This window comes from Elephas maximus, chromosome 8 (genome assembly GCF_024166365.1).
Source record: "Elephas maximus indicus isolate mEleMax1 chromosome 8, mEleMax1 primary haplotype, whole genome shotgun sequence".
Taxonomy (NCBI): domain Eukaryota; kingdom Metazoa; phylum Chordata; class Mammalia; order Proboscidea; family Elephantidae; genus Elephas; species Elephas maximus.
Genome location: NC_064826.1, coordinates 66,229,053 through 66,243,449, shown reverse-complemented (window position 1 = coordinate 66,243,449; position 14,397 = coordinate 66,229,053). Strand labels below are relative to the sequence as shown.

Below are 14,397 nucleotides of genomic sequence, written 5' to 3'. Positions count from 1 at the left end.
CTGTTGTTAGCTGCCGTTGAGTAAGCCATGGACTCAGGGTGACCCATGCATAGTGGGATGGCATGCTGCCCGGTCCTGTACCATCCCATGATTGGTTGGAGTTCAGACTGTTGTGATCCATTGACTGATTTTCAGAAGTAGTTTGCCAGGCCTTTCTAGCCTGTCTTAGTTTGGAAGTTGTGCTGAAACTGGTTTAGTATGATAGCAACACACAAGCCTCCACTGACAGCCTGGTAGTGGCTGTGCACAGGTCCATTGGCTAGGAATCAAACCCTGGTCTCCTGAGTGAAAGGTGAGAATCCTACCCCTGAACCACCAGTGTTCTCCCCGTTATCTCTGGATTTGCTTCGGTGTTAGTTGATGCAAGTGAGTGTTAGTGTGAAATACTGCTTCTTAGATACTAGTTATAGAGTTAATGAAAATCCTGTGATTTTCTTTTGAAGGGCATCTATCATTGTCAAAGAGGTTGGGGGGTGGGAAAGGAACTAAGTGAGCTCACCAGCCAGCTCTGAACTTGATTGAGCTTGTATTCTTTGTTGTAACTCATGTTAATACCCGTTAAATCTGTAAAGCAAGACTAAAGTACTGTTTATACTAAAATATATGTAAATGTTTTTAGATACCGTGCTGTAAATGACTATAGCACTATGTAATTATTCTAGATAGCCTTCTAGTCAGATTACCTTGAAAATCCAAATGATCTTGATGAACAGTAATACATTATGATTTCATGGTTCAATCTATATACCTCCTACATAGATGTATAATACTTGTATCTAACAGGATTACCAAATTACATACCTTTCTGGTTTCAGGGAAAAAAAAAAAAGTTGCTGTTGAGTAGATTAGAACTACCCCATAGTGTTTCCATGGCTGCAAATCTGTACGGAAGCAGACTGCCTGCCACATCTCTTTCCTGTGCCAGCCTTTTGGTTGGCAGCCAAGCACTTTAACCACTGCACAACCAGGCTCCTTGTTATCAGTAACATTCCTAAAATACTATTCGTTGTTCAGTTATGATTACAAAAAACACTTGGGCTTTGCCAGGGGGGGATTTGTTCACGCACAGATGTAGCCTTCAGGCTTCTCATACTGTTTTGAGAGAGGCAAGATGTTCTCTTTATTGCATTTGAAGCCTTTCTTTATTTAGATGATTAAAAAAAAGTCCTCTATTTAGATAACGCACCATGTGATTCACCTTTGACTAATGTAATGTCTGTGCATAATTTAACAAATATGACTGTTTCCTGCCCTAGCAGACTGCCAGCAAGTTAAACTGGTGAGCTCAGGGTGTCTGCATGGCTTGCGCCTGCTCAGAGGTAGGGGTCAGGGCGCAAGGAGTGGAACCAGAAGAAAGCCTTCATCCTGTTCTAGTTGTCTGGGATGTGGTGAGGTGGGGTGAGAGGCTCTCCTTTGTTAAAGTATTTCTTAAGAGGTAAATGAAACATTCCCTCAATGGAATGTTTCTGGGAGGTTTCATCGACAGCTTTAAGCCATCTTTCTCTTTTTTTTATATAAATTTATTTATTTTTTAGTTTTGTTGTTGAGAATATACACAGCAAAACACACACCAATTCAACAATTTCTACATGTACAATTTAGTGACGCTGATTATATTCTTTGGGTTGTGCAACCATTCTCGCTTTCCTTTTCTAAGTTGTTCCTCCCCCATTAATATAAACTTGTTGCCCCCTAAGGATCCTATCTAATCTCTTGAGTTGCCATTGTCAATTCATCCCTGATAGAGAGTTCTTAAAAGAGTATAATCCTCAAGGCAGACCTTTCTTACTAGTTAAGCTAAAGTGGTTTTGTTTTGAGAAGGTTTCAAGGTATATTTTTGGTTTAACATTTAAAGATTATTTCAAGGTAGTAGTTTCAGGGATTCATCCACCCTCCATTGCTCCAGGAAGTCTGGAGTCTATGAGGATTTGAAATTCTGTTTTGCGTTTTTCCCTTTTTGATCAGGGTTCTTTTATAGAATCTTCAATCAAAATATTCATGGCAGCTGGGCACCACCCTGTTCTTCTGGTCTCATAGCAGTGGAGTCAATTGTTCATGGAGGCAGTTAGCCACACATTCCATATCCTCCTCTTCCTGACTCTCCTTCTTCCTCAGGTGACTGGAGACCTATTGTGTTTTGGATGGCCGCTTGCAGGCTTTTGAGACCCTAGGCACTATGCAATGAACGAGGAGGTAGAACAAAGCACTAAACACATTATTAGGCCAGTTAACTGGGACGACCCATGAAACCATGACCCTAAACCTCCAAAGGAACCAAATCTCATGAGGTGTTTGGTTGTATGTAAGCAGTCTCAGTAGCCCCCCATTGTCATTTTTTTTCTTTTTTTTGTCATTGTTGTAAATATATTCTATCACACAGCTTTTGCCAGTTCAACTTTTTACAGGTGTACAGCTTACAGACAGCAATTACAATAATCAGCTGTGCAACCCTACCCTTAATCGATGTGATTTTTCCACACTGTTAACCCTCCTTAAGCCATCTTTCTTTAAAGACTTCTAGGTCTGCGTTTGCAACCTTGGCCTGTGTCTGGCATTCCATACTAGTCCTTTTGGCTTCCTGTTGGACACCATCATTTGAAGGTCCCACTGGAACCTCAGCTTTAACAGGGTCAGAATGGGTCTTTCTTGCACAAGTCACTTCCAACTTTTTTCTTTTTCTTTTTTATTCCTTATCTTTGGTGGTGGTATCATTTACCGGTTATCTACATTAGAAATCTTGGCGGCATCCTGGCCTCTTTCCTTGCTCTCAGCCTTCTGCATCTGGTCATAACCAAGTTTTGTCATTCCCACCTTTACTGTATTTCTCCAGTCTTTCCTCTTTTTTCATTCCTGGTGTTTTCAATCTGGCTTAGGCCCCTGCTACCCAAATCTAGTCTTTCCGCCTCTAAATTCCTCTTCCACACTCATCCTTTTTCTAAAACAAAGATCTGAACCGGGCAGTTATTAATGCAAAAACCTTCAGTGACTTCCCACTGTCTACAAATATAAGTCTGATAGATTCTTGAGTTTGTTGTTTAAGGTCCTGCACAGGTGGCCGGCATTCTGGCTCAAGCCAATCTTTTACTCCTTGCATGCTGCTAGATACAGGCTCACCAACTCCTACATTCTTCCCTGCACACAGCACATCCCATTTGTTTTTTACTCTATACTTCGTTCTGCTCTTTCCTCAGTGTGGAATGTCCTCTCTCTGCCCTTCCCTCCTCTTTCCATCTTCTCACACCAGCTGGAATTCTGCCGAGGTCAAATGGAAACCAGGATACCCGATTTTCATGCTAAAATACCACAAACCGGTTGTGTCACCTTAGTTGAAATCAACCCTATGCAGTGGGTTTTTTAAATTAGTCATTGTCCTCTTCCAGCCTCAGATTCCCCCAAAGTACATCGAGGAGGTTTGAAGTAGATAATCTCTAGATCTTTTCAACTTTAAAATTTGTTCTTTAAATGCCACATATCCATGCAGCCCTCCACCATTCTTTAGACAGAATAAATTACTCCTTTTTTTTTTTTTTTGGTCCCTTAGTGTTTTATTTCTTCTTTTATGTGACACTCGCCTCTTGTAATTATATATGCCATGACTGTCTCCCCCTGTCTCCTCCCCACTTCCAGATAGCAAGCTCCTTGAGGCCAGCCAAGAATGTTTGACTCATGTTTGCATCCCTTGCTAGTCCCACCTGGTCTTACCTACACATAGATTCTCAGTGAGAGAGACGCCGTGGTAGAGGGTAAAATGCCTTGGGCAGCTCTACTATAACACATGCTGTTCCTGAGTGTTCCCATGCATGGGAATGATGAGTTTGGGATGGCAAATAATACAGAGAGATTTTACTGAACACACCATGTGACTTTTTCCTTTCTCTGTGGCATTTGGACAGCAACAAAGTTAACTTTGTAAAACTCATTTTGTATACAAATGTGTTCTCTCTTTAAGATGTTTAGAAATAATGAACACTTCTATAAAACATATGAAAACATGTTTTGAAAACATTCCTGTTTTCTTCCTCTCTCCACATCCTCCAGAGACTTGAATTTTCTCACCATATCATTTAGATATTTGGAAATTTAATGTACAAAGTAGTGGCAAGGGATATTTCTAGGAAAGTATTTATGGACCTGTTTACTCCTTGGAAATCAAAGCACCCTTGGCCTGTCATGCTGTTTCTGAAGCATAGATTTGATCATGTCATTACCTTCCTTAGAGACTTCCGGTCACTTCTGAGAGAAGAATGACCAGGCTCTTACCTTCAGGACCATCTCTGCTCCTGTACTTCTAATCTCATTCCACACTGCTCTCTTTTATGCACTCTACTCTCCAAACAAACTCACTTCCTTACTGTTTTCCTTAGGTACTCATAGCTTTCGCGCATGTGCCTTGCTGCAGGTGTTCCTTCTGCCCAGATGCCCTCCCTTCTACGTCCGTTACTGCATACTTGGAATTTACTCATTTTCAAGACAAGTTCAAATTCCATTGCTGCCACAAAGATTTCTTTGATTTCCTACCAGAATTCTGCTGTAATTGTATTGGTCCCTGTCTTATGATTTGTCTTTCCTGTATGCTGCTATTTCTAAACTAGTGTTATCTGCCTTACCAGACTGTAAGTTCCTTGGGCTCATGTTTCATGTCTGATTTATCTGTATTTGTCCCCTCTCCCCCGGTAATACCCTTGGTTCAGTTTACTTGTGGTCAGTGGATAATTAGTAATGAATGAATATACCTGTGGACTGTTTTTACATGGTATGTAAGGGTATTGATGAATGACAAAGCTGCTGTTATATTTTGCTGTTACACAGTCACATCTTTATCTAAAGCACCCAAGCTTTAATTCCAGAATCCAACAACATTCTTGAAGAAAGATTGAGGTCTGAAGCGTAAACATGTTGGGCAGAAGAGTTACATTTAAAGTTATAATGCATTCAGTGTGTCAGTATATCCCAAAATCTGCCATGTCTTTTAGATTTAGTACATTGCTATTTTAGTCCACTCTGTGTAAAAGGAAATTCTCTTTTATTTTAAAATTCAAGTTTTATTTTTTTGACACTTTATGTGACATTTTATGCCTTTTTTTGTGTATATTTTGATATGCTTTTATTTTCCACAAGCTACTAACCTTATGCATTGTCCTTGTTTTATGTTGCAGATTAATATCTTTTCAAGAATTTGTAGCATTTGAATCTGTCCTGTGTGCCCCTGATGCTTTGTTCGTGGTGGCATTTCAGCTGTTTGACAAAGCTGGCAAAGGAGAAGTCACTTTTGGTAAGGGGCATGAGTGTGTGTGCGCGTACCTGTGTAAGTGTGGACTTCTGCAAACTTTTTTTCCCCCAAGAGTGAAGTGTATGGACATGCTTTTAAGAAGTAACCATATCCCTCTTAGCAAAGATGACTGAATGTTTTGGTGTTTCAGGTTGAATATCTTCCTATTTGAAAATATATGTTCCTGGCTTAGTAAATTTGATATTCTGGTTTGATTTTTAGATGGGGGAAAGTGTGGCATGACTCTTCACAGAGTAATGTGAGAGCTGAACAGGACTTCAGTCCACTCCCTCTACAATCACTAGAGCCTCCCCTCTTAAGGAACAAAGAAGTAAACACACTGCTGGAGAACAGAGTTACTCATACACCTGATACTACTTGTCTTTACCTGGTCCTCATGGAGTTGTTTGAGTACCGAGGCAGCACACAAGATGGTGGTTCCTAGTGGTACAGGAAGAACCTGGTTCTTCTAAACATTACGCTCCGACATAGCTGTGTGCCGGCCGTGCTGCTGCCTTTCTTTATTTGGAAAGGCAGAAATGTTTTCACGGGGATTAGCTGCAAAGCTCCAGAAAACCCTCAAGTCTTTTAAGCACTTAGAAAAAGAGGAAGATCGGGAAGTGGTAGGACAGTTTTTTTTTTTTTAATAAACTGGCTACTGAAGATAATTTTTGACAGAAATGACCATGTTTCCTTTGGACTATATGTGTGGTGTCCAGCATATGTGTTCTGTGCCTGTAAACCAGTGGTAACATTGCCCGTGAAGAATTTTAGAGTCCCTTGGGTATAGGCAGCCCTGGTGGCACGGTGGTTAAGAGACTGGCTGCTGATCAAAAAGGTTGACAATTTGAATCCACCAGCTGCTCCTTGGAAACCCTATGGGGGAGTTCTACTCTGTCATATAGGGTCACTATGAGTCAGAATTGACTCAGTGGCAACAGGCTTGGGCATACGGATTGTGCTTTCGGGGGATGGTTAATGTGCCTATTTTAAATGTTTTCATTCAGTTTTCAATGCATTTGACCTCTGGGCTTGTCTTATTTGATGTGTTGTGGGGAAAAATACAGGTGTGAGGAAAATACAGATGGTGTAATAGAGCATAGATTCTGGATTTGGGTACACTTAACCACTTCCAGCGTAGGAGATTTGTGCTACCAATCTTCAGACCCACCCCTCCATGCTCATTTGACATGACAAGCTTATTTATAGTTAGATCAGCTAGGGCAGATGCAAAAAATGATATATTTGCCTAGTTTGGTCTCATATCATCTAGAAGCTCAGATGCTTACCTTTAACATGTTGTGAGGATTGTTTAATATTTAAAACTCCTTGGGATAATTTTAGTTTTTTTTCCCCCATCACTTTAATCCTTTCAGCTGCCACTGTAACCACAACTTTTCCATGGAACATCAATTTCTTACTTCAGTTCCAGTTTATTACGTAAAAAAACGCCCCCATTAAAATCTTGAAGTGATACATGAGCAGCTAGCTTACGGTGGCAGTGATTTTGGAAGTAGAAGCCAGTTTGATGAAAATATTATGATAGCTTTTTCCTGGGATGAACAAAGAGAGCCTGTAGATTTGCGTGTGTTCAGTGCCGGCTGACTGGACTGGTGCTTGGGTCAGCACAGGAGCGTTCTCTTATCTCCCTGCCTTCCCCAGGAAATCTGGACAGGAGGAACAGGAGAGCTGGGTTGGAGACGGGAGGACTGAAGAATGGGCTTCAGAGGTGTTCCTTGATCCTGATCAGTCTTCCCTTCCTGGGTGTCAAGCAGCAATGATGCCAGTCAGCATCAGCCATACCACACTACTGGCCCTGGTGGAGGAAATAAATAGGAGATTTTCATTGGCGCAGGGAGAGATGTGTGTGCTACTGTGTTAAAAGAAAAGAGTAAGTGAAGAAACAGGCTATGAGAGATAGGAATCACCTGTGTGTTGTAGAAAGAAGAAAAGTTGGGTAGTTTTGTTTGCTTTTCTTACTAGCTGCTTATTGGTTGGTGGTTAGGAAATGTCAACTTTCTGAACCATGTTTTCTTCATCTATAAAATTGAGATAATATCTACCTTACAGGGCTGTGTGTAGATTAAAGATCTATTGCCTGTAAAGGTGCTATCTGGAAAACAAAGACCTTTATAAAGATATTAGTAAAAGAAGTGGCTTGAGAGATCGAAGAAGGATTTCCTTTTTGTGGGCATGTGTGAGTTGTGCTTTGTTCTTTGGGAAGCCCTTTATTTTTAACTTGCAGTTTTAACCACTGACTGATTAGCCAATAATTTGCTGGCCATCTGCTGTATGTTGAATACTATCCTGACCCTGAGGAGTTAAGAGACAGGAAGCTCCAGTTTTCTTACTTCGAAGAGCTAATATTTGGGTTTGAAAACTTCAACACATGCAAAAAGCAATTGCAAAACAGTTGTGTTACATCATTAGTTGCATATGACTGTTGTGGAATAAAGTACAGTCCCTTCCTCCAGTACCCTGCCTTCCACAGGTATTTTGTTTCAGAGTTTGTCTATCTCGAAAACATGCACAGAGTATGCTCGGTGTACGTTTATGATGAACTGCCAGGGTCCTTACCCTGTGGGTGGTCATAAAAGGTAGTCTGGGCTTTTCTAAACTATCGATATCTATTTAGGATTAAACTGAAAGAGAAATACATAGTATATAGAAGAACAGATACCCAAATGAACAAGTAAACAATATCGTGGGGGTGTGGCAGCCTAAGGAGTGTACCTTTAGAAATAAAAAAAAAAAAAAGTACCTTTAAAAGAGCTAGCACTAAGCATGTTTTCCGGGAAACCCATAGTGGAGTTGGACAGAAAAGAGGACTTGACCTAGCCAATCTTAGTTTTATAAACACATGGGATGTTACCGTTGGGTGCTGTTGATTTCAATTCACAGCGACCTCGTGTGACAGTAGAACTGCCCATAGGGTTTCTTTGGTTGTAATCTTTATGCGAGCAGATCACCAGGTCTTTCTCCCATGGAGCTGCTGGGTGAGTTTGAACAGCCAACATTTTAGTCAGCAGCTAAGCACTTAACCATTGCTCAACCAGGTCTCTTCTCACCCATAGTATTAAGAGAATGAAAATCCAGATCTGTAACTGGGCAGTCTGTCCATAAGAGGATGTTCGATATACATCCAATGGCGTTCTTTACTCTGGTTACTTCCTGAGTTCCATGTAAACTCTTCACCCAAGAATGACCCTTTCACATTTCAGAAGGTTGTCTTCCTCTGTGTGCATCTTTGGGAGGGATAAACATGGAGAGGAGAGAGAAAGGCAGCTCCGTTTTTACCTTCCAGATTGGCTGAGCAGCATTTTCACACTATGCAGAGGCTCATCTGGGTCCTTCCTGGGGCTGCAAGGGAAGGCTTGGTGAGTGGCCTCTGGAGCCCCCGTGTCCCACAGCCTTGCATTTCATCCAGAGTGGGAACAGTTACTCTTATGTTTACATATTGGGTTTCTACATAGACTTTGTTTGATGCAGCAGTTCAGTGTGCACCGATGTTTGTCAGCAAGCCCGTGTTCATGCCCTGACTCGCACTGATTCTGGTACACGATAAACAGAACTCAGACAGAGCAAGGGGCAGATAATCAAGGGTCACATTTCAGTGAAATCAGGCCCTGTTTTCTCTGAGGCCTTGTTTATGTTTACCATATTTTCAGGTCTGGATCTCTCCCTGTGTTTGCTACAATGAAAAGATCTTGATTAGGCCAATCTTGTTCCTTTGATATATAGTTCATTATAGTCTCCTATTTCCTTTGAGGGAAAATTTATCTCCAATATTCTTGCTTTTACCATGCTTTTTTTCATACCTGATGTTTATGAGTACATTTTGAGATATCAACAGGTATAAAATGGGATATCCATGTGAGTTGTAAATTCTATTTAATGGTTTGCAGTGATGTATGCGTAGAGAAAAATATTTGGTCTAAATGTTTTCATTTGAATTTTTAGCTTATTTTACGGACAGTAAGGAGCCCTGATGGCAACAGTGGTTAAAGCGCTATGCCGCTAACCAAAAGGTCAGCGGTTCAAACCTTCAAGCCGCTCTGCAGGAGGAAGATGAGACAGCCTGATTCCGTAAAGATTATAGTATTGGAAACCCAGTGGGGGCAGTTCTGCTCTGTCCTATGGGGTCGGTATGAGTGGTAATCGACTAGACAGCAGTGGGTTTGGTTTATATGATAGTGATTTGTTTACTTACCTTTCATTTTAAAGTATGCCTTTTTGAAGTATAATATGAATTTAGAAAAATGCACAAATCGTGAATGTACATCTCGATAAATTTTTACACCGGTTTTACTACCATCCGAATAGAAAGAGAATGCTGCCAGCACTCCAGAGGCCTCTTCCCAGATATTGTGTCCCACCCTCAGCAGGAACAACTGACGTGTATCACCATCAGTTAGTTGGTTTTGCCTGTTTTTAAACTTAATATAAAGAGAACATTATAGAATGTACTCTTCAGGTCTGGTTTCTTGCTCAACATCTTGTTTCTGGATCATACTAAATCTGTACATTTAGCTTCATTCAGTAGGTTGTCAGTTTCCTGAAACGGTTGTACCAGTTTACACTCAAACCAGCAGTATATGAGAGTTCCAGTTATTCCATGTCTCTGCCAACACTTGATATTATCAGTCATTTTTCCTTTAATGATACCTCATTGTGGCTTTAATTTCTATTTCCCTGATTTCTAACGGGAAACCCTAGTGGCATAGTGGTTAAGAGCTATGGCTGCTAACCAAAAGATCTGCAATTCGAATCCACCAGGAGCTCCCTGGAAACACTGTGGGACAGTTCAACTCTGTCCTGTAGGGTCTCTCTGAGTCTGGAATTGACTCCACGGCAACGGCTTTGGTTTTGTCTTGTTTTTTTTTAATGATGCCCTGTAGAGTAGTCCAAGCTTATTCTTATTGACCCTCCTTTGTAGGTGACTTTTTGTTTATCCCTAGGTTCCCTTAAAATTGTCTCTTTATCTTTGGTTTAGGCAAGTGTGATTATAATATATCTTGGTGACTTTCTTTTAAAAGCCACCTTATATGGAGTTCGGTGAGCATCTTGGATAGATATCTTCTCATCTTTCATAATATCAGTGAAGTTTTCTGCCAACAAATCTTGAGCAATTCTCTGTATTTTCAGTTATCCCTCCCTGTTCTGGTACTCCAGTCACTCATAGGTTATTTCTCTTGATAGAATCCCACATGATTCTTAAGATTTCTTCATTTTTTTTAATTTCTTTTATCTGATTTTTCTTTAAATATATTGGTGCCAAGTGCTTTATCTTCAAGATCAGAAATTCTGCCTTCCATGTGCTCAATTCTGCTCCTCTGACTTTCTATTGAGTTGTCTAATTCTGTAATTTTATTGTTAATCTTCTGAATTTCTGACTGCTGTCTCCCTATGGATTCTTGCAGCTTATTAAATTTTTCATTATGTTCCTTAATAACCTTTTTAATTTCTTCAGCTGCTTTATCTGTGTGTTCCTTGGCTTGTTCTGTGTATTGCCTGATTTCCTTCCTGATGTATTGAAGGGTTCTGTATATTAATATTTTGTATTCTGCATCCAGTAATTCCAGAAAGGCACTTTTATCTAGAAGATCCCTTGATTCTTTGTTCTGAGATCTTGTTGAGGCAATCATGGTCTTTTTCTTTAAGTGACTTGTTATTGACTGTTGTCTCCTAGCCATCTATAAGTTGTTGTACTAGTTTATTTTATGTTTGCTTACTGTATCGTACCTTCTTGCTTTGTTTTGTTTTCATATGCCCAAATGGATTGCTAGTGTGAGCTAGCTTGATTATTTTTGCCTTTGGAGCACTGACATCCTGTTCCCCATATGGCTAGAGCTGTTATCAGGTATATCAGTCTCGGAGTCCATTCACTTTTCTTACCTGAATTCAGCTCAGGTGTCCAGGTAGGTGATCATCAAGTATGTGGTACAGGCTCTGCCCTACAGTCTTAGAGGAGCAAGGATGATTGGCATAGGTACTGGTATCTGGTTGTAGCAAGGGTTCACACTCTGAACAAGACAGGGGGCTGAGAATCATCCCCCAAGTGTCTCTGAAGAAAGCATGTCCCTGTCCCCTAGAATGTACAGGTGGGTGGGTTCTGCAGATGGACCATGGGCACCCATTGTTTTTGGTTGTAAGAACTGGGAGGTACCATTATCTTTGGACCCCTGTTACGGGTGGCTGTGTGACCCAAGCGGAGCCATCAGTCCTTAGTCCCCTGATGTTGCTAGGTGAGGAACCTGTTTAATAGTCAAAGCGGTGTCAAACATCAAACACCCACCTCTTCACTGCACAGCTGAAACAGTTGTAGTCTGCCAACAAGGGCCTATTCTCCTGAAATAGGCCCACACAGGTCCATGCATGGGGGAAAGGCACTCAGAGTCCACAGACTATTTATGCCTGGGCAGGAGCCGCTTCTGTCCTGAGCTCCCCGGTTAGTGGAGCTGGCAAATTATCTTTTCCCCTAATTACAAATTTATTCCTTTTCCAAGGCCAGGAAGTTGGCTCTAGGTGCTCAACAGGGCCTATCTCAGGTCCAGGGAAATCAACAGCCACTGAAGCTGGTTTGGGAGGAGGAGGGTGCTGTAAAATATATGCAAGTACTCAGCTTTTGCCAAGAGTACCATTCTTCTCTGGTTCCGGAGGTGTTAGTAGGCTATGTGGCTGGCTGCTTCTCCCTGAGGAAACTGCAGTGGAATGTTAGTATCAGCTGGCTGCAACCGCTCCTGGGAATGGTGTCTGAGGGCTCTCCGCGATTCAGGTCCAGTAACTCCTCTGAGCTCCTGAACCATGTCTTCGTCCTCCTGCCTCCAGTTCATTTTCTAATTTTGCTTTTGATGTTCAGGGCTCCTAGACCATCATAAATATATTCGTTTCACTTGTTTTTTTGGGTCTTTGTTGTAAGAGGGCTTGCTGGAAGCATCTGTCTATTCCACCATCTTGCCCCCGCCTCCTCATATAGTGTTTAATCCTCATAACAACCATACGAGGTGGTGCTTTTGTCCCTATTACAGATGAGAAAAATGAGGACCAAAAATTCATAAAAGTCTAAGTTCCCACAGCTAATCACAGTCATGGGAGGAACTTAGATTGGAATCCAGTGAGGCCTGACTCCAAGGTGTGGGCCCTTAGCTGCCTTACTTCTGAGACCCATACCCTGGGTGCATGGACCAGGGAATTGCATAAGATAAGGACTTGAGGTTGAGGGAAGCCTTCTTCATGACTCAAGTGGGGCCGGCAGTTCACCTTCATGCTTATTGCTTGTGGGGATTATGCTGTGGCACCTCCAACTCTTCTCTGAAGTCCTCGAGTCAGAGTCCCACTGCAGCAGAATGAGGGGTACCCACAGCTGCTTTGGAGTAGGAATTTGGGGCTGTCTGCCACCATGGAATACAAAGCCAGATTGTGGGCATAGAGTGACGTAGATGAAGTGGTAGTATGAAAAGAGAACAGGGTTGGGCACCAGGATCTGGGTCAGTAAGCATGTGACCACGCCACGCTTTGACAGCGATTGGCCCTTTCCCCATCTGTCAAGTGATTTAATCAGCATCTTTACCAGTTACCTATTCTGTGTAAGGTACTGCACTAGGTGTTGCCTGCATCCAAAGGTAAGTAAGACCCAGGTCCATCTTTAAAGAAGGAGACTATCCTCCTGGAATATGAAAGAAGTTTACAAAAGGCACCAAAAGTCACACAAACAGGTATTAACATTCAAAATGTACCCTGGAAGTGAGGTGGAGAGAAGAGGGTTTGGAGTAGAGTAGACCAAGTGAACAAATGCTTAGTTAGAGTGGAGGGTTGTTGGGGGGGATGTGTTCAAGGCCTCATAGGGAATTCAGTATATGGAAATTTTAGGGGAAGAGGGCAAGATGAAATTGTAAAGGTAGATTGGTGTCCTGTTGAAGATGACCTTGAATATCTAGAGAAAGAGGTTAATCAGTTAATTCTTTAATTAATTCAACAAATTAATCTGTTCCTTAATCTAGCAAATTAATTAATTCAGCAGATATTTATTGAGCAACTATTATGTGCCAAGGCTGTTCTAGTCATTTGGGATACGCCAGTAAGTAAAACAAAGATTTTCTCTCTCATGGGGCTTACATTCTAACAGAGGAAACACAATAAACAATAAACAGAATGAATATGCAAATTATATAGTTCGGCGATAAGTGATAACGGAAGAAATAAGTAGAGCATGGTAAGAGGGGTTAAGAGTAGTGAAACAGATGTGGGAATGAGCTGCTATCTTAAATGGAGTATTCAGGATTGGCTTCATTGAGAAAGTGACTTTTGAGCAAAAATTTGCAAACGGTAAAGGGACTTGCCATATAGATATGGGGATGAGGGAGGAGGGTAACTGTCCCAGGGAAAAGGAATGGCCATTGCCCAGGTTCTAAGGCTGAATGTGCTTGGTACTTTCGAGGAACAGCAAGGCTGAATAAGGCTGAGGGAACCCCATAAGAGAAGAGCTCAGGGAGGTAATGGATCTCATCAGGTAGGGCCCTGTAGGCCAAGGCGAGGACTTCACCTTTACTGTAAGGGAACTAGGGAGCCATTGCAGGGTTTTGAGCTGAGCAGTGACATAATCTGGTTTATGTTTTAACAGTATCACTCTGACTGTTGTGTTGAGAATGGGCCATAGAGAGGCCAGGGTAGAACAACAGAGAACAGCAATAATCCAGTTGAAAGATGAACGTGGTTTGGATCAGGGTGGGTGGGGAAAGAAGTGGAGATGGGGAGAAGTGGTTAACTTCTGGCTATAATTTAAATGGAGAGTCAAGAGTTTTCTGATGGATTGGATGTGGAGTATATGAGAGAGAGGAGCCAAGAATGACTCCAAAGTCTTCGGCCAGATCAGTTGGAACTGTGAAGCTGTTATCAGCTGAGATGGGGAGGACTGCAGGTTTGGTTTTAGAGGCTAGGGAAGAACAGGAGCTCCCTTTTGGATGTGTTAGTTTGATATGTATTGGATATTTAAGTAAGGGTGTCACATAGGCACTTAGCTATATGAGTGTGGAATTTGGGAGAGAAAAATTTGTGAATTATTAGCAAATGGTGTTTAAAGCCATTGAACTGGATGAGAGTATCAAGAAAATAAGCAAAACTAGAGGTAT

General features: G+C 41.6%; 1 protein-coding gene across 2 annotated transcripts in view; it reads left to right on the top strand.

The window, feature by feature from the left end:
- Nucleotides 1–14,397, top strand: part of SLC25A13 (solute carrier family 25 member 13) — a 240,248-nt gene that overhangs the window by 97,287 nt on the left and 128,564 nt on the right. For both annotated transcript variants that reach the window (XM_049893073.1, XM_049893074.1), the window contains one exon: nucleotides 5,157–5,272. In XM_049893073.1, coding sequence (XP_049749030.1) covers nucleotides 5,157–5,272 — 116 coding nt within the window. The remainder of the gene's footprint in view (nucleotides 1–5,156; nucleotides 5,273–14,397) is intronic.